The sequence below is a fragment of the Meleagris gallopavo genome, chromosome 2 (genome assembly GCF_905368555.1).
Source record: "Meleagris gallopavo chromosome 2, MGAL_WU_HG_1.1, whole genome shotgun sequence".
Classification (NCBI taxonomy): domain Eukaryota; kingdom Metazoa; phylum Chordata; class Aves; order Galliformes; family Phasianidae; genus Meleagris; species Meleagris gallopavo.
In genome coordinates, this window is record NC_139405.1 from 77,392,631 (window position 1) to 77,417,125 (window position 24,495).

Here is a 24,495-nt window from a genome sequence, read left to right on the forward strand (position 1 = left end):
TGGAGGTACTAAAGGCCAGGTTGGGTGGGCCCTGCACAGCCTAAGCTGATGGAGGACAGCCTTGACCATGGCAGGGGGCTGGGACTGGGTGACCTTTACAGTCTGACCCGAGCCATTCTGTGATTCTGTGAAAACATCTGTGTGATATTTGATAATGCCAATTTGACAAATAGATTCTTTATTATATAAATGCCCATGATTGCAGGCAGATACCATATAATCACATGCAAAGGTACAGGCTACGCCACAGACAAAATTTACACTGGAACAAATGGTGTAGCTAAAGTAGGCTGTGGACTGATACTGAGGCAGATCAGCCATACGAAGATAAAATCTGGGATAGATCAGCCAATTCCCTGTCAAGCTAAACATCCAACCCTGTTAGGTGTCTCTGTCAACATGAAAAAGTAACAGCAAACAGCTTAGATTACAGGCAACCAAGTCACCAGGTATGCTCTTGGGACATCCCCATAAAGTTGCTCTATCCTATTAGAATTTCACAGGTCCGCAATAGCTATCTAAGATAAAAAGAAGCATTCATTCTTTTAAATTTCCATATAGTAACAATCTAAATACTTGCATTAAAAGAAGTTGAAGAAGATAGTTTGCCTCCATACTGCTGTTTTTTATCCTTCAGTTTGTTTCAGCAACGCTTTCCTTTAATAGTTCCATCACACTCATAAAATTCATGCCGTCAATAAGACTGCCTCTGTATTTCACTACATAAATACATATTTGAAGACTTTAAAATACATTTTGATTCAGACATCAAGAAAAATAAAAGTCCATCACTGTTAAATTTAGAATCTGCACCCATCTTGCAAGTCAATATGGCATATTTTAACAAAAAATGCTATTATATTATGTCCAAAATATTAAGTGATTAAACCACAATCCCTTAAATTAGTTGATTAAATTTCTTTCTAAGAAAATAATTGTGCTATCTAGATGGAAGTTGCTTTTCCACTATTGTGTCATGCAAATTCACAGTACAATAATTAGTTTGAGCTATAAAGAAAATGACAGAAAGGATCTCAATATCTACAAGGATTTACAAGAATTAAATTAGCACACTGAACACATATCATTTATAAGTTATCTGGTATACATTTTACTTTTACTGAAGTATCATTTTAATTATGAAATACCGCTTCAATTTGAGAAATTCACTGCAGTATCTTGCATGTCTAAAATTTCGAGAGTAGTGCAATATTCTAGAATGCTAGATAGATTTCTAACATTTTCATCACTCTACACACTGAAACATTTGCTAATTTATTTGGATGCTTTCATGCATAATTACTAGGAAACAAATATGTTCTGTTATTTTGTTATTCTGTCATCAGGAAGGAAAAGCTGTCTAATGAACATTTTGAAAAATGTAAGTAATTGCAAGTAGTAGATTACTGAAATACAAATAGTGCCTAGAGCACCATTTAAATTATTTTAATAGTTCCCTACTTCTACTTAGGATAAGATTGGGAACGCAAGCCTGATTTCAAGCTTTTCCTACTCTACAGATGACTTCTGGCATAGCAAGATTTTCCAAGGATGTAACAACGTGGAAAATTGTAACACTGTTGAGAAAGCAAAATTATTTTTTAAAGATGCACATATACTGCAAACCTGTGTTTGTACTTTGATAAGCCCTATGTTATTGTTTTTTTTTTTTCCAAGCTGGGAGAGGAGTGCTGCTATGTACTGGTAGAAGGCACCACTTTCCTGCTGCTGCTCGATTATCTCAAGAAGTCACCGTAACACACTTACTTCTGCATCAGCAAAGGACCCTTGGCTCCTGCAAGGTTTACGTCTGTTCTCTGAGCATGTATGGAATATCTAATAAATGTCATACTCCCTAAGCAGACTGCCTTCCCCTCTGCCTTGGTGGGCTTTCGCTGTTTGATTTCAAGTCAAGGGCTTTGCAACTAGTAGACAGACGTTTACAAAACCAGAGCATTATGTAGTGGGCCTGATCTAGCCATTATTAAATCAGCAGACACCAAATTGAATTCCACCGTCGATTATATCCCACAAAAAAATGCACACTAGAAATACTTGCATTACAAATATTATAGGATGTGACTTTGCCTGATAGCAAAATTTCTATTTATAGCAACAAGGGAAATTAGAGCCATATCCATAAAATATGACCTCAACATAAAAGACAAAATCAGTCAGTGATTTTGCCTGGCAATGGTGTTGAGATTTTCAGTGCTGTTAACTTTTCGCCTTATAAGCTTCTCCCTTCAACTTTCTCTTAAAAATATAAATGCCATTTGGAAGCTTGAAACTGAAATGTTTTTTTTACCAAATGCTTTTTTCCTTCATCACATGCTCAGAATGAATGGTTCTTCAACATTCAGCTGCTAAAGTTCATATCAGATTTTACTCTATCCACCTTGAAAAAGGCTCTTTTTCATGCTAAGATAAAGGGAAATGAAGATGCTAAATCACAGATACAGATGCAGTCAGAATGATTTCTCTACCCATGCAGATTTATCATGCTCCTTTTAATGGACTTCTTGGGAAAATGAGGCAAAGAAGAAATTACGTAGATGCATAAAGAGCAGAGTATACCATGGGGAAAAATGCAGGTAGAATAATGAGTTGGGATCTTAGTGCAGTTGTACTGTGAATATTTTGTCATGCCTGTCTTTAGCAACATCTCAGTCAACAACCGAACACGAGTCTGAGCAAGCTGCTTCACCAGACAGCGTGTCGCTGGGGAATGCCACCAGTTCCTGAAAGGTAAATCACCCAGAACAAAAAGATTTAAAGTACTTACATATAGCTTCAAATTAATTTTTGCATGTAAAAAAATATTCGGAATATTTTGGCTTGCTGAGAGTAAAATACATCAGGTGAGCTAACATTGAGCTTAAAGGAAGACTTAGAAAATTTTCTTGTGTAATTGGCAACAGTGCTTAGTGAAAATATTTAAACAAAATGCATTAGATCTACTTCAAACCCTTGCACTATTCCTCTGAGGAAGTTTTGGGCTCATTACAACTACAACTAGTTTTAAGAGGGCAGCTGACCCTTGGATAATCCCTCATTTTTGCTTCTTACTTGTGTTGCCTTCCCTGCAGATTTGCGTTATGTTTTCCATGAAACATCAATGACAACTGCACCACGGAGAACTCTGGGGTTTCATGTATACAAAACACATTTTAGAGGCATTTAGTACTGCACGTGTTTTATTGAAGAATGTATGAATAAAACAGCCTGGCTAATTAAGCTGCTCTAGAAATAGTAATCAATTGATGTTTTAAGTGTCAAAGCAGAATAGGATTATAAAATGTGCTTCAGAAGAATCCTTAAATTGATGTTATTTTAAATATATACTTTTAAACCAAGCTCTGAAGCACTTTGGAAGCTATTTTTTAAATGTCTTCCGAGTACCACCATACCTATTTTGTAATAGGAAGGGATAACAGATTTCAAGCACTGTTTATAGAAGGGGTTTAAGAACAAATGCATTGTACAGAACACCAAGGCATTCACTGTCAGCCAAACACTGCAGGAGAATGTTATCCAACACAATATTGACACATGCTTACTGTTACATCTTAATTAAATGTACATGTAAGCAAGCGGGAAAGGAGTATTTTAAAGTAGCCATCACCAAGTCTCTAATAAAACTCTATCACAAAGACATTCTATGATACAAAAATAATAATTATCTTTAGAATAAGAAGTGTGGTACAACAGTTACACTTGCTCACTATACAAATACTCAGTCCATTGGTGACAGACTGCGATTCAAGTCATTGCCTAACCTTACACAGTTCCATAAATGCATGTTTATTACATTAACACACTATAAATAATAGGTTTCTACTGCAGTTACTTGAAAGCATGTTACCAAAACCAGGACACTGCCCAAGAAATGGCATGGTTGTACACATTTTGTCCACAATACTACAGGAGCAAGGATGTCGCTTTTCTCCTCTTGGTACTGTACAGATGAGTGTAAGCTGATAATCTCCAAAATACACGACACACTGCACAGCTACTGTAACCTCTACCTTGTTGCATGGACTATTGTATGTATGCTAAGTATGAACAGTATGCATAGTTGCACAGTAATAATTAACCACACTGGGCTTTTTACACTATCCTTAAATTATGTGCAGCTAACATTCAGGCCAGCAATTTAAGAATCCACAAACTTAAGTTCAGATGCTGTTATTCAGGTATTGCTCATACATTTAAATTACACCAGCAGAAACAGGCTATCGCTAACTCACATCAGTTGTAGAATACATAGATTTATCAAAATATTAATTGTACTTAATATTCTTTATTACTTTTGAGGGCAAGTGTATAAAAGCACATTAAAAAAATAGCTGGTATTGAATAAAGCCTATTTAAAGCAATAGAAAATTAGTCTGAACCAACTTGTGCTACTTGCTCTGACAGTGTCTGAAGCTACAAGGAGAGAAAAACACATTTGAATAATAGTGATGCCCAGATTACATTTCTTCTGATACCTTGAGGACTGTTTTATATTTATGAGCTCTTACCAAAAGGTGAGTATCTATGAGAAATACTGTAACTTTTGAAAATGAAGGAAATTAGCAGCTAACTCGTAATATTTTAGAGATTCTTGAGAGCTTCCAGTAACAGTGACCACGAGAAAAGCTCCACCACTGTACTGAAATGTACCAACTTACATTACACTTTCACACTCGGTGTACATTTTTCGTCAAGAACTTATGAATGTATTAGAAAAAGTGCATTAATTATTGGTGGTGTTTGAAAGGTTCTTGTTAACCTTTTGATAAGCCACCAGAATTACTTATTGATGCATTTTTCAAGTTTTTCTTTGCATGCTTCATATATTTACATGACAAAACATTCCCAAGCAAGTAATAAGCATGAGAAATAATACAATTCTTGAATGTACCTGCTAGAAGTTTAAAGATAAATGTAAGCTCCATCAAGTTACTCAATGTAATCACTAAAGGACTGCATTGAGAGTTTTAAATGAAACAGTAAGCACTTAATTTACCAAGTGCTGCACTGATTTACAAGTCTGAAGCTCACCGACTGAGCTGCGTCCAATTTCAATCAGAATCTGCAAGTGTGTCTTTTATAAAAAAACAATTCCATTCAGGTACAATTTTCTTTAGCTTACCAAACTCCACAATTTAATCTGCATGTTTTTCAATATGGTTGAGAAAACCTAATGTAAATTCAGCTTGTACCTTCCCAGCTAGACAGAACCCTCGCATCCATCCTGACGTTTTGCAGTTGTCTCAAGAGAGCAGACCAGGGCTTTTGTGCCAAGTGGAACCACTCTCGTCGTAATCAGTGTAATTCTTAAAGTGTACATCACAAAACCATCATCAACATTTATATCTCAAAGCTACACATGTACAATATTTTATTCGGAGTACTGCCGAAGGGCTATTACTCCAGAGCCCATAAAGTTATTAACATTCTTAGATGTCCATACATTTCTCATTAAACAGGAAACTTCCACACAAGTTCTTGCAAGAGTGTTTATTGAATTGAACAGTTCAAATGGAGTTTAGATGCAGTTTATGTATAGAAAAAAAATCCATTGTCAGGTAAACTGCAATCAAAAATTACAGTACAAAATAGTAAGTGATTTACTGAGACTATAATGTCCTAACACGTTAAACTATGAAGTATTTGTGCATGCCCACTATTTGATTTCCTTCTTTGTAACAGAGGACTTGTTAAAAGGATTTTTTTTTGTTTTTCTAAATCCCAAGCTAAGTCTATGAAATGGAAACATTGTCATCACAATTCAGATATACAAGGTTTAAAACTGGCACAGAGGATTATAACGTTTTTCTCAAAAAGTTGAGGCAGATTTTGTTGAATGATAATTGTGTGTGTATAGGTATTTGTTATAAACTCCGGTGGCTTTGTAGCACAGTATCCTTTTCTTTTTTTGAGATCTTGAAAAAATTTCCCACCATGAGAACTGGTAAGGAAGAGGAGAAGTAGCAGCTTGTTTCTTGCGTACAGTGCAACACCATGCGCAGCTGCCCGGCGTCTCGGAATAAAGGGAGGATGGCAATGAGCAACGCACAGAGGCATATCCCCCCCCTTCATGCTGCAAGCACGTCCAAGATTTCTCTGGGGAGAGGGAAGCGAGCATGAGGGCGAAGCATCAGTCTATATGTCATGCATAGCTATGGTGCACGGCCACTGCCGCGGCGCTGTCAGACGTCTGAGTTGGAGCTGAGGTTTGTTAACCTGGGGTCGGCGTTGATCTCGTACCTGTAGTGATATCCCTCCATGTGATCCCTGCAGGCATCTCTGATGTTGTGCATCCACTTTTTGATTCCTTTTCGGTTCAAGTACAAAACCAGGAGGAAAATTGCCCCGATGAGAGCCAAGACTATCCCTAAGAAGACGTAGGAAGTCTGTAGCTGGGAGGGCACGTCCACGGGCGTGGAGCAGTTGAGCTCTGACACGTTGAGCTTCAGCAGGGCTCTGCCCGCCATCTTCTCGGGGAAGGCGCAGCTCAGGGCCTCCTTGCTCTCCACCTGGTCGCTCTCCTTCAGCCAGGCCACCATGTCCTCGATGGCACAGTCGCACACCCAGGTGTTGCGGCTGAGGCTGATGCGCCGCAGGGCGGGCAGCTCGCGCCACTGGGCCAGGGTGCCGTTCCGCAGCACTCCCAGCGAGTTGTCACTGAGGTTGAGGCTCTGCAGACGAACCAGCCCCTGGAAGGAGACGTTCCGCAGCCCCACCAGCGAGTTGTTGCTGAGGTCTAGGTGCCGCAGGGCGGGCAGCGCGCCCAGCATGCCGGCGGGCAGCAGCAGCAGCCCGTTGTCGGCCAGCTCCAGGCGGCTGAGGTTGCGCAGGGCCCCGGCCTGCAGCAGGGCGGCCAGGCCAAGGAGTGCGTCCTGCTTCCGCAGGGCCCCGCGCAGGGCCAACTCCTCCAGCGGGCCGGCCCGCCCGAAGGCCAGCGGGCTGAGCTCCGCCAGCGGGTTGCCGCCGAGGTCCAGCTGTCGCAGGGCGGGCAGGGCGGCAAGGGCGCCGGCCTCCACGGCCCGCAGGTGGTTGCCGCTCAGGTTGAGGCTTCCCAGCTCGGCCAGGCGCGGGGCGGACAGCGCGCCGGCGGGCAGGCGGTCCAGGCGGTTGCCGGTGATGAAGAGGTTGCGCACGTAGGGCGGCAGGTCGGGCGGCACCTCCGTCAGGTTCTTGTTCACGCACTTCACCGTCTTAGCCGCCTCCGAACACTCGCAGGGGGCCGGGCAGGCGGCGGGCGGCTGCGCCGAGCCGCAGCCCAGCAGGGCTTGCAAGAGCAGCCCCAGGCACAGCGCGCCGCGCCGCTCGGCCTCGCGCCCCGGCATCGCGCCCGCCCCGCGGGCAGGCGGCGCTTCGGCCCGGGACCAAACTTTCCCCGCCGAGCGCACGCGGCCGCGCTCCGCTTCCCGCGGGGAGAGAGAGCCGCGGCACGGGGGCAAATCGAGAAGGCAGCGCGGCTCCGCGCCTCGCCCCCCGCCCGCCACACGTGGCCCCTCCGACAGAGTTCCTCCCCGATCGCGGCGCGCGGAGCACAAAGAGGAGCGAAAGGCGCCAGCCGCCCACCGCCTCTCCCGTCCCGGGCTGCCCGCTCTGCTCCGCGGAGTGCCGCCCGAGGAGCCGTCCCGCGGCCCCGTCCCGCAGCTCCAGCGCTCACCTCCTGCCGCCGCTCCCGCCCCGCGCCCGCAGCCAACTCCGCGCCGCCGCCGCTAACTCCGCGCCCACCTCCCCGCGCCTGGCCCTGCCTCCGCTGCCAGGAGAAACCAACCGCCGCCACGCCCGGGGGGAGCCGAACCCGCCGCCGTCCGCCCCGCTGCCGCCCGCGTCCCGCCCGCCGTGCCCGCGCCCCGGTGCCGCTGCCGTCACGGGACGGCCGTGCTCGGGAGGTCGGCGGGAGGGCGGGTCTCGCCCGGCGCTGCGCAGCGCTGCTCCCCCCGGGTGCGTTGGTGCGGCCGGAGGTTTACCTTGCCGCCGAGCTGGGCTGCTCCATGCGGGGCTGCCTCGGCTCTTTTGTCGACGGGGCGGCTCCGCGCGGCTTCGATCGGCTCCCGTCCGCTCTCCGAGAGGAGATCCGGCGGCGAAGCCCCCCGGCAGAGCCTTTCCCGCCTCGGACGATTATTTTTTTCTATTGTTTTCAGTGATTTGCCCTGCTGAAGGCACTGCGCACAGCATGGAGTGTTAGAGCAGAGTGGGGAAGGGGAAGCTGAGCGTCTCTCTCAGTCCCATCCCGTCAAGGCAAAACATCCCAGAGGATCTCCTGAACAAAAAGAGAATAAACCTGCCAGGACCTCTAGAGGTCCTAAAACCAGCTAACAGGAGCAGTACCTTGGCGGCTTAATTTTGAGTTTTAAACTTCGCTACGGTGAGGCAAAAACTGAGATGTCTGCTTTCGTAGGTCGCTCCGAGAATTATACCTTCTATTTATTTCCATGGAAACTACAACAGATACAAAGAACATAATAACACTTTTTGGTAGAGCAATTTCTCAGCTACAGAATGCTATGTTTCAATACAGTCACCTTCATTAGCCATGCATTTTCACCAGTGATGAACAAGAGCCTGCATGCCGCACTCGTAAACATCTGCACCAGTGGAGGTGACCCACTGTCACCTGAAACATGCCACATGCTGCCTCTCTGTGCTCGCTCCACTGTTTGGCCTCCAGAAATACTCAGTAAGTGTTGATCTGTGGCACAGCAACAAAATGTAAAGAAATATTGGTGGGAAGGTTCAGCCTCTGCTGCCATACTACCAGCATCTGCCTCTGATGCTGTGGGCCAACTTAGTAAAATAGGAGCTTGCTGAGTGATTCAGGCTGTGTAAATGCTGTAGTGTGGGAGAGTGACTTGCTTTGTGCAGGTTTGCTCCCCACCAGATGAGGCTGGCCAGGACCCCATCCAACCTAGCCTTGAATGCTTCCAGGGATGGGGCATCCACAACTTCTCCAGGCAGCCTGTGCCAGTGCTGTACTACCCTCTGAGTAAAGAATTTCTTCCTAACACCTAACCTCAATCTCCCCTCTTTTTGTTTAAAACCATCCCCCCTTGTCTTATCACTATCAGACTGTGTAAAAAGTCCATTTTGCTTCTGCTTGTAAGGTCCCTTCGTGTACTGAAAGGCCACAGTGAAGTCTCCCTGGAACCTTCTCTTCTCCAAACTAAACAAACCCAACTCCCTCAGTCTGTCTCATAGGAGAGGTGCTTCAGCTCACTGACCATCTTTGTTTCCTCCTCCGGACCCACTCCAACATCTTCACGTTCTTCCTGTGCATGGGGTTCCAGGCCTGGACACTGTACTCCATGTAGGGCCTTACAATCCAAATGCACCCTTACAATCAGCTATAATCAATAGTATAATCTAAGCTGCAATACTGTTGTCTGTAGGGTTTCTCTCCCTGCCCAACATGACAGTGGTGGTACAAACCTAGGGCAACAGACTACTTTTTAGGAGGAGATTATAGGGAAAATAAAATTAAAATATCGAATGGCAGAAGTTACAGTAATACAAGTGAGATCTCAGGGCTGTGAGCAGTTGCAGAGGTTTGGAAAATTACTGCCTCGATGTAGAATTATAAAAGCAGTGGCACTGTGTTGCAGGAGTGTTTGCTTTGTTAAAGAGAATCTGAGTTCCAGATCCAAATGGCTGTTATAATGCTTAGAAAAGGATGTAGGTGAAGATAGCCCACATTTTGTAAGTGAGATACTGCTTTCCAAGTTTATTAGAATTCTTTGGAAGTGTTGAAGAAAGAAATAAAGTTGGCCTGTTAGACAGTGGTGAAATTGAGTGATCAGTAAGAGGGAGCTTCCAAAAGAAGATAGGCTTATAAAATAGGTAACTGAAAATTCTAACAAAAAATCTGAGATCAAGCCTAGAAAACATACTGAATGTACCCACGTCTGTGTTTTGTTTGTTTACTTGTTTCTTAAAATGTTTAGATAGAATTTTAGTAGAATTAAGAACAAAAATGCTGATCTTACTATGCTGACCAAAATTGTCCTCTTGGCACTTAGTGACTCTGTCTATATACATACGCATCTCTTGTCCTATATAGATGGCTGGCTCCCTGTGCAGGGAACTCCTTGCTCCGTATTTGGATGTGCTATAGTAATTCAAATAATAAATGACAAGTATTTTCCTATTTGCCAGGACTGAATTGCACCTGCTAAGCTTGCAAGAAGAAAAACAGTCATTAATCTGCTCTGTTATCTTCCCATTTAAATAAAACAGCTTTTCTCAGATGTGCACTCCAAAATGGAACCACTGCTGTCTGATGAATAAACTGTATTGGGTGGATTTCCTGGACACGTTTGTAATCTGCTAGGAAAGAGAAAAAGCAAGAAAGAATTATGTATTTTCAGGTCAGTTTGGGCTATTATTATTACTGATATGGGAATTTGTATTGGCCAGCCCATAGAATGTCATCTCCTAGCTTTTGAATAAAATTTATGCAAAACTTAATTCTGAGTTAAAATACAATATTTGAAAAGAAATGACGTTGGCTAGAGAACTCAAAGTAGAAGAAAATTTACCATAAGGAAATTATTGCTGTGTCTGACAGCATTCTGGGTTGGCTGAGAAGCTTCTTGAAGGAGGCTTGGGGTTGTCCCCCAGTAGTTCTGGTGCTCCTGGCTATGGCTGGATATTGTATTGGCCATCAGGAGTTATAAAGGAGACCTCTGACCTTTCTACAGAAATCTACAGTTTGCTTTGTGTGACACTGATGAGAACGGCTTGCTTTTAAAAGTTACTACTCCAACATTTCAGCTCCCTCAGTCCAAAAATGCAGTTCCTGACTAAAGGAACAGTTGTAGGGAGAACCAGTGATGACTGATGGGGAAATTTATGTTTCCTCTTTGAAATGTTTCTACATTGCCTCAGTATTGCATGAGGATACTTAGCACCTCATAGGAAGTGGCCTTGGAGAGGTATTTATGATGCACTGAAGACTGTACACCAAGTGAGCAATAGCACAGGGACCAGAACTCTTCTCTTTTACCAAAAATATCTTCCCACAAAAATGGAAGAACAAGCTGCGATTCCATCTGCTTCCTCACATGGAGTGATCCAGCAGGTCCTCCAAAGGACACCTTCTGTTTCCCGCAGGACTCGGCTACATTTGAAGAAACATCATCAGAAAACTTAGAGTGGTGCCATAAAAATACTTAAGCTACCAACTGCTACACTGAATTCTGGTGTGAATGCTTTATTCAATATTCACATGCTCACACACATAAACATTTATGTTCTGTTTGTCTTCTTTTAGGTACACCTACATTTTTTATGGAAGTTATTGATTTTTATATAAATTGAAACAATACAGAATTCAGTCTTCAAATACTTTTTTATTTGGCACTTTGATTCCAGACACAAAACCACCTTGCCCTAATGACCCACTGACCTATTCTGGCTTTTGCTGTCTGTATAATAAATGCAGGATAAATCTTGTGATTATCTATGCATCCTTTTGGAAATCATTCAGCCATTAATTGCTGTGTAACATAAAGCCGTATTCGTATTTTATTACATATTGTTAAGCATTACTCCATCTTTAATCCCAGCAGTGGATTGCTATTAAAACCCTTTTCTCAAATGAGAAGGAATCTAAGGAGACTTGCTGACAGTGAAGCTGGAGCTGGGGTCAGGAATACTCTAGGAAAAGCCTGGCAAGAGAGCTTGCTGAGCTCCAGCTGCTGCTGCTGTGTGTGCATCCCTCTGCCTTTGCTTCAGCTAAGCATGCTCTGATGTGAGGGATGTGAGCGGCCGCTTCCAAGTTCATCCAAATACAGCTGAGAATTCAACATGCTGGAACAGGTCAGGGTGAATTTTCAGTCCCGCTTTATTCTTGCTCAGGAATGCATGTCTTTTACTTTCAAGCTTCCTTTGATAGATTTCTATACGTATGTGAAAATGGTAATTTTTTTTTTCACTAGGTCCTTTTTTTTTTTTTTTTTTTTTCAATTTAAGGTTTTAAGGTCTAGGTGACCTAGACTAAGTTCCTTATAAACTCTATGTAGATCAGACTAAACCATTAGAGTTATCTTTGTGCAAAATAAGCCTTCCTATCTTAGTCCTTTTTGTAAGACTGGAAGGACTGTCTTCTGTTTTCCTCTGGATCTCACTGCAGGAGAGCTTATACAGGCAGGCTTCAGCTGGGAATTTGGTGTATTGGTTATGTCCACTTGGGATGTCCTCTAAAGAAGCAGCAAACAAGCAGTCTGGTTGCAGCCCTGAGAAATCATCAGAGCATACTGTCAGTCTTAGTATGGCTTGGGTTCTAAGGGATCTTAAAGATCATCTAGTTCCAGCTATCTGCTGGATTAGTGCCCCACAGTGACTGCCTTGCTGCACACAATTGCTCCTAACATTCACTGAGATCTAAATCCTATTTCTTGGGCCAATTTGCATTTTTGTTGTAGTCAAAATGTGTGAGGGAGGCACCTGGTTCAGTCAAAATGCTGGACTCCAGCTTTCATCTGCTGCTGATTTCTAGGGGACTAGAAGATGGCATACCTTAGTGAATTTGCAGTCAGAAATGGGAAAGCAGAACTGAATCACAGTCCCTCCCACCTGCAACAAGCAGAGCCCCAGATCTGCTCACAATCAGGGCTGAGGTGTTCCTCACACATCAGGACACAGCTAAGCTGGCTGTGCAGTCCATGTTTTTGCACACTTTGCTCTGCTTCCCTGACAGGAATAAAAATGGCATAGGAAAGGCTCAGCAGGTTTGGGAGCAGATGAAGTTTGATGCTCCGCTGTCTTCTATGTCATATTGCTGCCAGTTTTTTTCAGTCAGTATTTGTGAGGGTAGCACAGTCAGTCAAAAAAGGAGCAAGATGACATTTCCCATTCACTCTAGCACCAGTAATTCCCCCTGAAATACTGTGCTCCATTCTGGCATCCTCCAACTAGAAAAATGTTGAGAAAGAATGAAGAAAGAAAAGAAAGAGCAGTAAAAGTGATTCAGAGGCTAGATCTGTACTAACTTATGTGGAAAGACGAAATTATCTTTAAAAAGGTTTAAAAATCTTGCCCAAGCCAAAGGCCAAGGAAGATGCTGTCTGAAAGCAGACTGTAAACCTGAGTGAAGAAAGGAATTACTTGTAATAATTCATGCTGGTAGAGATAGTGGGATAAAATTCAGGAAAGAGAACTGCATGTTTGTTGTAAAATAAGCTTGCTTACACTAAGGAGCTGTGCTATTTTACCTTAACTAATTAAAGAAAGTAATTGAGAATTAGTAATATGATCTCTGTTGAATAAACCGGTGAAGACATGACTCTAGCACACAAGCGTGCTCCTGCTAATGCTGGAAAAATGTCTTAAAGAGTCTCAAAAACCACATCAGTAGGCAGACGCCTGTCAATCTGGATGTATGAAAGGCAAATTCTGGATTTTTCCTGACCACTTGTTGATCATATCTTTCTGTTAGTTCATGGTTGTCAGCACAAGATTCTGTGCATTTTTTTTTCACTATTTCTTTAAGCCAAGAACCTTTTACTTAGGTCCAATCTTTTTATCCCTTGGAAGTTGACCAACTGTCTTTAAGTCCAATATGGTGAGAGACGGAAAGGCGAAGGTAGTGGAAGTTAATGCAAGAATTGAGTGTTTTGAGAGGAATGAATATCTTTGACTTTCCCTTTGCTGCTGTGAAACTGTGGCCAAGAATCAGAATGTCCTCTGCAATCACACAGATGAAGAGTTTGCTTGGGCATTCTCTGTCTAATAAAATGATTATCAAAATCAAAAAGCATCAGCTTTCTCTGTCCAAATTTGCATGCTTAAAAATACACTATCAGTATTTAATGTTATAATGAAGCATGATGTGTGTCATCACTATCTAGACAGTGAAAATCAATTTTACTGTGCTTACTGAACAATTTTAATATCTTTTATGGGTATCATGTGCATTTTACATTAGAAATTCAGTTATAATTATGAGCCTGCTTTCCTAAATGGTTTGAAGTCTGCTCCATTAAGTTTGTTACTCTTGAATATAGAATGCAAAAAAACCCCAACCAATCAAAAAAAAATCAGTCCTGAATAAAGAGCCAAAATCTTACAGATTTGGAGCAAGAATTCACCTTGTCTAGCATTTTGCCACTTACGGTAGCCAGCACATATTGCTGAGGAAAGACTATAAGTTGCTTGCAAACATGAACTCTTCTCTGGGTGCAGATTACCTCCATAGAAACACAGTATGGACATGGAACACACTGAAGGGTTGTACTAGCATTAGGATGAACCATGTATATGTGCAATTCATTTTGTGGGGATGGAGGAGAGAGGAAATAACTGTGACTACTTTGACCCACATTTGGGGTAGAACAGTCACGGCCTACAGCACAGACTAAACATCATTCTCCATGTTGTTAATCCTACTATTCATACTGGAGAGAGGTAAAAGAGCTGAGAAAACAGCTTCCATCTGCAGCTAATCTCAAGGCAACATTATCATACAAGGAGTCCCCGTAAATGGGAGAAATGTGCTTCTACAAGTCACACCCTTCTCTGAAGTACAGATTTAAAAATATTGTTGTTATGTGATGTTGGAAAGGAAAAAAAGGGTGCATCACTTAAAAGCCAGCAGAGTTGGCATTAAAACAGTGTTGGCTGGGTGAGCCTCATAAGGTGGTGGTGCAAGCAATGTAGCAAAAGAATTCCTGCTTCAGCTTTCCTGACTGGGGAGAATTAATGGCACAAGATTAGATCCACGCTGGCAAAAGTTGTTTCTTTTACAACTAGGTAAAATATTCTAAAGTTCAGAGTGATGATACCAAGTAAATAAAAGGGCCGTTTTAAAATTAATGTGGTGCAAGTTGTTAACATGGTTAAATCTCCTTTAGATCATACTGAGAAAAAGATCACATTGGAGCTTTCAGTGCTGGAAATGTTTTATTGCTTTTAATATAAATAGGCAGATTATAGTTATTACCAGAACTGGGAACTGATCACACTGGGTACGGAGGACTTGGATTTGTTTAAAATGGGGTTGGATACTAGGCTGCCAGTGTTGTCTTGAATGGCAGTTTCAGTATTTGATATTAACTTTTCTGTGAAAAAGCCAATTCTTAGCAAAAATACACGGAGAGAGCTTGTTACATTTATCATAGAAGAGCAGTCTGCTCACTTTTTCACACTTTCAGTATTTCTTCAAACAACTGCTACAAGCCAGGAAACAGAACCAGATGAGGCAGGAAAAAAGGACCAGGTTTGTTCTTCTCTGCGTTTCCAACTGAAACAAGAAAAAAAAATAATAAAAAAAATATTGTCATCTATTGCTTCTACATAAAATAAAGGTAGCTTTTGTATATTCTATGACAGCTGAATCTCCACTAAGTTGGCATTTTCTCCAGCATCCAGTATCAGTGTGGATAATGCCTTTGCTTTGCTAATCTCAAGTTGCCAGGTCACAATTCAGAGTTGCAGGAGAACAAAGGTAAATTAAATTGCTGGAAAAATACAGGGGAAGAAAGACTAGCCTTGGACAAGATTTTATTTAATGCTGCTAGGAGCTCTGGTGTTGTCTAGACCTGTTTCAAAAACCTGTATTCTTTTGCTTTTCCTTCAGGAAATAATACCTTACCCACCTTCAACTGAGTGGAGCCACCCAATGGAAAACTATATAATGCACATACCGCCAGTTGCTGATAAATTTGAGGCTGTGGATAGAGCTACAGTTATCTCAGTTGACCTATTTTGAACTGGTTCAAGTCTCTAGCCTTACCCTGAATTATGCAGTAAAGATACAGGCTGCTTCATTTATGCTTCCAACTTTTGTTTTCAGAAGTGACTGACACCGAGAGACTGACACTGAGATTCTGTTTTCCTCTTTCCAAGTCACAGAATCACAAAACATTCTGAGCTAGAAGGGACCTACAAGAATCATCAAGTCCAACTCCTGTCTCCACACAGCACCTCCCAAAATTCAAACCAAGTGTACCCATACTCTAGCAAAACTACCAAAACCATGCCTGTTAATTGATTTGCCGTCTATACAGAGGGTATTTTGGTAAGTTGAAGAGTAATGCACATTAGTGAACATCCTCAGATGCTCTCTTTACATTTTGAGAGCAGTATGATTGAATGTTAATGGAGAAAATGGTTTTGGAAAATAAAAAGAAGGTGCTTTTTAACTGATCTTTAAGAATATACACAATATGCATGCTTTGGAAAATATTTAAGACACAATCACATGCTGCATTTCCTAAGCAAATCTATCATTATCATGAGACTCATCTTTTCAAAACTGTCTGTACAAACACCTGTATGATTTTGCAGATACTTGCCATCGTTCTGAAATTCCTTTCTCCTAACAAAAGTTAATAAACGCATCAGAAGTAGACAGAGTCCAACTTGGGTCTTCTGGAATCAATAAAAATCTTTAACCTTTGTTAACGTCATTCACAATCAGCTGAGCCAAAAATCTTCCTTTGTTACAGCAAAGAGAAAAAATGTTGGTGATATCATTCTCAGCCTTTCAGGACAAGTCTCATCTATTTTAGTGCATTTGTGATAGTGAACAAATTCAGCCTGCAATCTTTTGTCAGCTTCATTGATCAACAATGAGGTTTCACAGACAGCCTGAGAAGCATGCAGCTCCTTAAGCAATTTGACAGCTATAAGGTGGCATCTATCGCTCATGCCCCCAATACTGCTTGGCTTTGGATGATGTAGCAGTAGCTGCAAGAACCCACTCCAAGAAGGTAACTGTGACTCTTCCATCCACAGTCTGATAAGGGTGATTTCACAGAGGCCATACTTCAGGCTTTCTACTATCTGGCTACATGAGAAGCAGCACATCAGGATTGCTCTGTTAGTACTGTTACTCCTTGAGTTCAAGGCCTTTGGGGCCTGGTAGAAGGAGTTACTGGCCATCAGAGCTTAGTAAGTCTTGAGTGCAATATCTTATTTCCTTCAGGCTCTGGAAGTTCTCTTTGAAATTAAAGACTGTGAGTCCAGCTGTTGGGTTGAATGGGAGTCTCAAGTGCATGTCAGCTTCCTATTAGGATGTTCAATTGTACATTTAGCTCCTTCATGTACAGGGATGTGCATGGCTGACTGCTTAGCTTGTATATTTGCAGGCTGTCCCAGGAGAATATTTCAGATCACAGCTCGACAGTTCCACCTTTTACCCACACATAGATGTGTCTTAATTACTTTTATCTTGTATCTTTTATCTATAGTCTGAACAAAGGGTCTAGCATTTTCAGGGATGCTCTGAAAATCCTACTCCCTTAGAGAGACAGCATGTTGCCACCTTCCAGGAGCACAGTGTGACTGCCAAAATTGTTGGCCACGGTTTCAAGAGCCAAAGACTTCTGTGCATTGGTAAGCAGTAACAGTTCCTAGTAACTGAAGTTTTTGTGCTTTGCCTTAACTCTCAGCATTTCACCTGGGGCTCTTAAATCTCTCTGAAAGACAAATAACCCTGGCTGTGTGGAGCCGAGCAATGAGACATTACTGACTTACGTATTTGTCTAGGATAGGGAGTGATTATTTTTAAAAGGTTTTTGACCAATGTAGAAAATGAGTCTGCATAAGCAGAGAAGGAAGGCATATGTTGAAAATCTTTCAAGGAAGACTTGAAACTAGCATCTTAACCAAATGTGCATAAGACAGACAACACAGAAGTCATGAATGCCACAAGTAATGTGACACTGCAGATGTTTTTAATAGGAGCAGAAGCTCCATGTAAATGTTTTCATCTGATTACACAATTACTTTGCACACTTGGAATTAAATAGTTTTTCAGTTCAGACAAGAAAAAGTAATTCCCACGTTTTATAGTTGCCATTTACACTGGTAAAGATATGGAACATGAAATCTAGGACAATCATGATGTTATTTCCCATTTTTCTGCTTTCTGAAGAAAGGATTTACTCTTCTCATGTTGTATGGTAATTGTTGAGTCACGTCCTGAACAACTGATTGAGCACATGGGGAAAGGACCTGGTCAGCCCTGGGAGCACAGATGAAGGCAATTCAGCTGCGTGACCAGAAGGGGTGGAGCCTGGCTGCATCTCTCTTAGGCCTCACTTAAGGACTGACTGTCACTGGGGAAGGATTTCTGGTTGGAGATTTCTTCCTTGTCGTGTTTTCCCTGTGATCCTAGATCTTTGGAGACAGGTGAGCTCTTTTTCTTTGTTTCTTTGTAGCACTTTTCCATCATGTAAGTCCCTTTCTCATTATGCCTCCTTGTATAACCATTCCACTGTTTTGATCTTTCTGATTGTTACACGTACTTTCTTCTTTAGTTAAGGCCCATTGTTTGCTTCCCTCAGGATAACTGATAATATGCTAATAATTAAGCCCTCATAACATGAATTCAGATAGTTGTTTTGTATGAATATGAATTCACATAGAAAATGGGGGGGGGGGAACCCACCACTTTAATAAACGTTAACTTTGTGGTTCCAGAAGTTTGATTTAACTTTCAAACAAGCATCTAAATTTTTGAATTGGGATACTTTTTAGGACTTCTGACTACTTAGTTACGGAGGTACTTTCATCCCCAGTACTCAGAGTCAGTGCCTCTCTTAGGCAGATACATACTGGCTAGTATAGCTCTACTTAAGAATTGAATATGCTACCTATAATATTAAAATATCTCCCTTGGGAATAGGAAAAAAATGCAATTAGCATTTCTTGTTACTCCCTGAATTTTACTATTCAGCCTTTAATGAAGAAAGAAATAGTTAAGATTGGGCTGCACTTAATAAATCTCATGTGTTACCTTGTGAATGTAGTCTTTAAGAAGGTTTATTTGTTATTCAGGCAATGCTTTTCTTAATGAAACATGAATGGGGAAAATGCATCCTGGAATTACTTTTTAGTAGCAGTTTCATCTTTGGGATGGGAAAAAGAGTGCTTGAATTATTTAATCTGAAAATAAAATGATCTGTAGGGAGTAATGCTGAGTGTGCTAAAAGGTCAAATGTTGTGTTTCAGAATGAAGTGGAGCTAGTTATGTCTAGGTAAATCTTAATAGTGTATGGTATAGGTCTTCAGGTGGGTGGAGAAGACACTTCATCCATATATTTGAAAAAATATAACATTATCTCAAAGTTGTAGATTTGAACAAGCCTTTTTTTGTGTTTGCATTATGTTTGCTAAAGCTAAACTTCTTAAGCAAAGATGTCAGATGGATTTTGAGAGGAATAGTTTTAGTTTAAGTCTACAATTGACTTTCTGTATCTGTTTTAGTTTCAGTTGGGATGGAATAGTTTTCTTCAGAGTATCTAGTATGATGCTATATTTTTTTAATTGGAGAAAACCAATGTTGATAGAACAACCACGTTTACAGTTGCTGCTAAGGAGTATTGTACAGAGCAAAGGCCATTTGCAGTGAAGGGTCCAAGGAGCTGGGAGTGAACAGAATTAGGATTGGCCAAAGGGATACTTCATACCATGTGACATCATGCAGATGGAGTTTTGAGGGGGGTGGGAGCTCATCTGGCTCTCTGCTGCTGCACAGGGGCTAGCTGGGCTTTGGTCAGGGGTGGTGCACAGTTGCTTGTGCATCACTTGTTTTGTACATATATATGTGTGTGTATACATATGGATATGTATAGTAATAAACATCTTCTTTTTCTGTCTTAGTAAATCATTTTATCTCAACCCATGAGTTCTGAATGACCGTGGTGCTCAGCCACCTGCTGGGTAAAACCACAACTGTATCTGAGTGGTTGGCTTTTTTTACCTGCAGTAATAAAACACTTCTGGTTTAGGGAAACTAACCTGTCTTATACTTAGGCTCACTCATATTTTTCGATTGCAACAAAGCTTCTTTCTCATGAATCTATTCCTCCTCTCTTTAAAGGAGAGTGGAATCCATAGGTACATACATCCTGCATGGAAGAAAGGAGATCTGTAACAGAAAGCTTTAGCTTGTGGGTATCTTAACCCATAGCCTTGGCCACTACACAAGTGCCTCTCTGCAGTAAATATTTCCTCACTAATATTCCATAGGTGTATTATGTGGAGCAAAATGGGGAGGGGGCGGGGCGGCGGAAGTATTGTTGCAATGGGAGGAAATTACTTCAGGTACAATGTTAAATGCAAATGATAGAGTATATATTTTGCTTACAAATGTTCTTTGTATAAGCACAACATTTTTGAAAACAAGGAACAGATTTATTTTGAGAGCTTAATGTCTTATTCACCTGCTTCTTATTGAAGTGTTGATACCTTTTCAATACTTTTCACTTCTGATGAGGTGGTTTTTATGTTCTTTTTAGCTACAGTATCATTCCAGTATCAGACTTAGCCCCTATTACAGTTATGATAGACTTAATTACAGAAATGGAAAAACTCTACTAAGTCAAAATGAATTTAAAATTACAAAAGCTGCTTGATTTAGATTTCAAGTATCTCCATATGTTATGTTTCAGTTTCTAGCTATATTCCATGAATGGAAGTGCACACCATACTGGACACTGTCTACACAGAGACAGAAAGTTCAGACCTTTATCTCAACTGAAATGTCTAACTTGTCTGTTACTCAGTGTAAGAGAAACAGATGTCCAAGTCCTTGGGGGAAAGCAGTGCTTACTTCTCACCTCCCAAGAGCAACCTTACTTTAGGAGAAGGGGCAATGAGTAAGAAAGGACTATAGGTGCTGCTTCGAAACTATGCCTTGCATGTTCCTTTGGGAGGTGGGATGCTGATTTCCACACAAGCAGAGCCAGACTGATGCTGAGCTCTTTTAACCATCTGTTTCTTACAAACTTCTCCCTTCCACTTCTGCATTTGGGAGCCTGATTAAAACGGTTCACCAGATAGTACTACTTAGTTCTGAGTATGTCTACAACTTCCATGGCTCTCTGATATATGCCACGCATTTATGAAGAAGCTCTTCAGCTGTTAAAAAGCACTCACAGAATCACAGAATTGTAGGGGTTGGAAGGGACTTGTAGAGATCATCGAGACCAACCCCCCTGCCAAAGCAGGTTCCCTACACCAGGTCGCACAGGTAGGCGTCCAGGCGAGACTTGAATATCTCCAGAGAAGGAGACTCCACAACCTCCCTGGGCAGCCTGTTCCAGTGCTCCGTCACCCTCACCGTGAAGAAGTTCTTACGCACATTCGTGCAAAACTTCCTATGCTGCAGCTTATGTCCGTTTCCCCTCGTCCTGTCTCTACGTACCACTGAAAAGAGACTGGCCTCACCACTATGGCTGCCACACCTCAGATATTTATAAACCTGGATCAGGTCCCCTCTCAGTCGTCTTTTCTCCAGGCTAAACAGACCCAGTTCGCTTAGCCTATATAAGTATTGTGAGGGGAAGGAGCAGACTGAGGGCTCACTGTATCAGGAGCACAGTCTGTCTGTCGATTCCTCTCTGTCACCTGTTTGCAAGGTGACTGGGGGCCACATGCCCCATAGGGAGCCTCAGTTGCATGCTGGGACCTCGGGGCCGATAGGGCCTGGCACCACCAGTCAATTTCCTTTTCACAGTCCTTGATGGTCCTCAGCCTCTCCACCTCTTCCCTCAGGCAGGCCACCAGACTGAGAAGGTCATTTACCTGGTCGCACCTTACACAGGCGTTGCCTCCATCGCCTGGCGCTTCAAGGGCCAGACTCTGGCACTCATTGCAGCCAGCAACCTGAACGCTAGTGTGCTGTTTTGGGACCTCAGTCTGGGTCGCCACACTCTTCTTGGCTACAGCCTTCCTCTTACGTGTGCAGGGGACCTCTGTCTGGATCTCCACATGTTTCCTGGCAGTAGCCTTCTGCCGGGACGCAGCCATGGCAATCCAGACCCACTAGCACCAGCACAATCAGACTAGCGTTACCAAGTGTGACTAACAGCTCTGCCCTGTTACTGAAAGTGCTGGCAACTCACAGCAACGCAGAGAGCATCCTGGAGATGTCCAATGTTTTCTTTCTCTTACCATAAAGAGCAGCCCCTAGACAATATAAGATACGTGAAGTATTAATGTTTCACACCAATCAGTGGATTTGTAAATGCAGTTGATCTTACATTTTGATGTAAGATGAGAGTTAATAAGCTTGTGCAAAAGACCAGTTAGGCTTGCGAGAGAGTCTCAGACCAGAGCTTTTCCCAGCAGCTGCTCTGGTGTCCCTTTTCCTCTCTTTCTGTGCAAGCCCTGTGGGCAGCTGCCTGCAATCCAGCTCCTTGCTCAGAAGCACAAACCTTTTCGGCACTCTTCTTGCAGTGTGAAAGGTGCACTGGGACTGTTCTTTCTTCTGCTTAGAGAAGTATTTAGCTCTTTAGCAGTTTTTCAGGTGTATTAGGTGGATGCCTAATGTTTCAGCTGTATTAGAATAGGCATTGCTGTGCTTCCTGGCCATACATAGAGATTTAGTAATACCATGTGAGCTTGTATGGGATGAATCACTGCTGTCTGTCAAAGTGACCTAGCACTCTGAAGGTAGCAGGATCACAGTGGTTCATAAGCTTTCAGAAAGAAAACTCCTCAGAAGAGTTGAGTGGATTTTCCTTTGTGAAGTACATGTGTTTGGGGATCTTTGAGAACCACTCATAATTGAAGTGTCTGGGTGCATGACAGATTGCTTTTATTTCTGCTTCCTTGACTGATGAAAGAATAATAGTTTTGTTTATCTGCCACACTATTTTAGTTGGCTGGCAATTCCTATTCTCCTTTTCTCTCTAGATTGTTTTCCTCTTTCTTGTACAGGACAGATTGGAATGAAAGATCTAATTTTCTCATACTTCGTTTCTCATGCAGCCACTTATATGGGTGTGTGTATAGTGTCACCTTACCCAAATGGCAATGTTTTACAGAGGTATAAATTAGAAGGTACAAGCAGTACAAGCAATATAAAGAGCAAGAGAGGACATAATCAAATCCCACAGTGGGAGAGGAAACTAAGTCTAAGTCTTATACCATCTGGACATGACTTTTTGTGAATTTAAAATATCAGTAGGTGCTGAGGCATCTGAAGGTTCAGCAGCATATGCCATTTTTATGTGAGGAGCAGCTGAGTCCCAGATCAGAGATTTACTAGCCGCTAAGGGAAGAACTCTGTAAGAGAGTGGAGTGTCTGCTTCGTACTCTTCAGAAGAAGCAACCTTTATAATTTGTTATTTTCCTCTCCTTCAGGCTGTCCTTGCATAAAGTCATGCCTGCTTTGGTATTGGGCTATGTGTGATGACAAAGAAGAATGCAGTTGTGTGAGGATATTGCCTGCGCTGACAATACAGGGCCCTTTGTTGGGAGGAGCTGCAAAAAAAGTTGTCAGTAATCCTCCCAGGCTGGAAAGTCTGAGCACAAAGCTCATGGAAAGTCATGGAAAAGAAAGAAGAGGACCCTGAGGAGAGCTTGTAACAGCAGTATCCTACAAAGTAGCCAGTGAATCATCACACGCTATCTTATTATGAAGCCCCATCTATTTGAGCCTATTTATTACAAAAATCTCATATTATGTCTCATCCATTTCACAGCTCTGCAACACGAGTTACTTGAAAACTTGTTAGTGCAACTCTGAGCTCCAAGTACATCGTTTGTGGATATCTTTTGCCCCAGTCTTATTTCTATGTGCTTTGGTGGAAGGGTAGCATAATGCCACTTAGTATAAAATGTGCATGCACTGGTAAGAGCATAATAAAGGTTTTGTTGTGCTGCTGTGTAGCTGAGCCAGGACATAAGACAATGCTGAGATGAGACATTGCTGGGAACACTTCACTAAAGTAGACAAAAATAATTTCTCACAGGTCAGCTCATTAAGGTGCTACTGAAGTGTGGGGAAAAACTGACTCCCAAGTTACACTTTTCCTTTCCTTTTCTACTTTTTTTTTTTTTTTTTTTTTTTTTTCCTGTGGGGGGGGAGATGAAATGAACCAAATTTACTTAATGAGGTTTGGCATGAAAAATGATACTTATTTCTTCCTTCATATTATTCTCTACAAAAATAGAGCTGAGAGAGCAAGGAAGACTGCCTGGCAAACAAATGAGAATGCTCAGAGAATTGAAAATTAGGAGAGAAAAGAAGGGGCTAAAATAACACTTCCCACTGTCCACAGCCCAGTCCTTGAGATAAAGCAATCATTAGGACACAGTGCGAGCTCCTGCTCCCTGAGGTTTTCTTAACACCATGTGGGTGAATGGACTGATACCCAGCAGTTACAGCTGGGTGTTGCTTCTGGTCTTTTGTTTTAGAAACAAACTTTCATCTGGGAACCTTTCTTTACTAATCATTTCCTATGCTCTTTTGCAGGCTCTTTTGCCTGTATTCTTGGTGGTTTCTATCCTATTGGTACTCTCACTATGCAGACAGGCCAAAATGGAATTAGTATGGGGATTTGACTTGGAGCTCCCTGGCCACCATGGTGACTTTGAAGTATTTTCTCCTGAGGTTACATACCTCTGCTAGAACATCCATTTGTGGTCTGGCTGGCATTACGTTAGTATTCCAGTGTCACTGGCGATAGGAAGAGTGCCAAAAGGTGCTGTGAGCTGTGTAGCAGTCTGCTTTAGCTTACCTTTTCTTTGTTGTCA

At 42.2% G+C, this 24,495-nt stretch overlaps 1 protein-coding gene across 1 annotated transcript; it reads right to left on the reverse strand.

Moving 5' to 3' along the window:
- Positions 1–5,493: 5,493 nt before the first annotated feature.
- TPBG (trophoblast glycoprotein) lies at positions 5,494–7,721 on the reverse strand. Its single transcript, XM_019613571.3, has one exon. It carries the CDS (start codon positions 7,338–7,340, stop codon positions 6,201–6,203), a length of 1,140 nt encoding a protein of 379 aa, XP_019469116.2. The 5' UTR covers positions 7,341–7,721; the 3' UTR covers positions 5,494–6,200.
- Between the last annotated feature and the right edge of the window lie 16,774 nt (positions 7,722–24,495).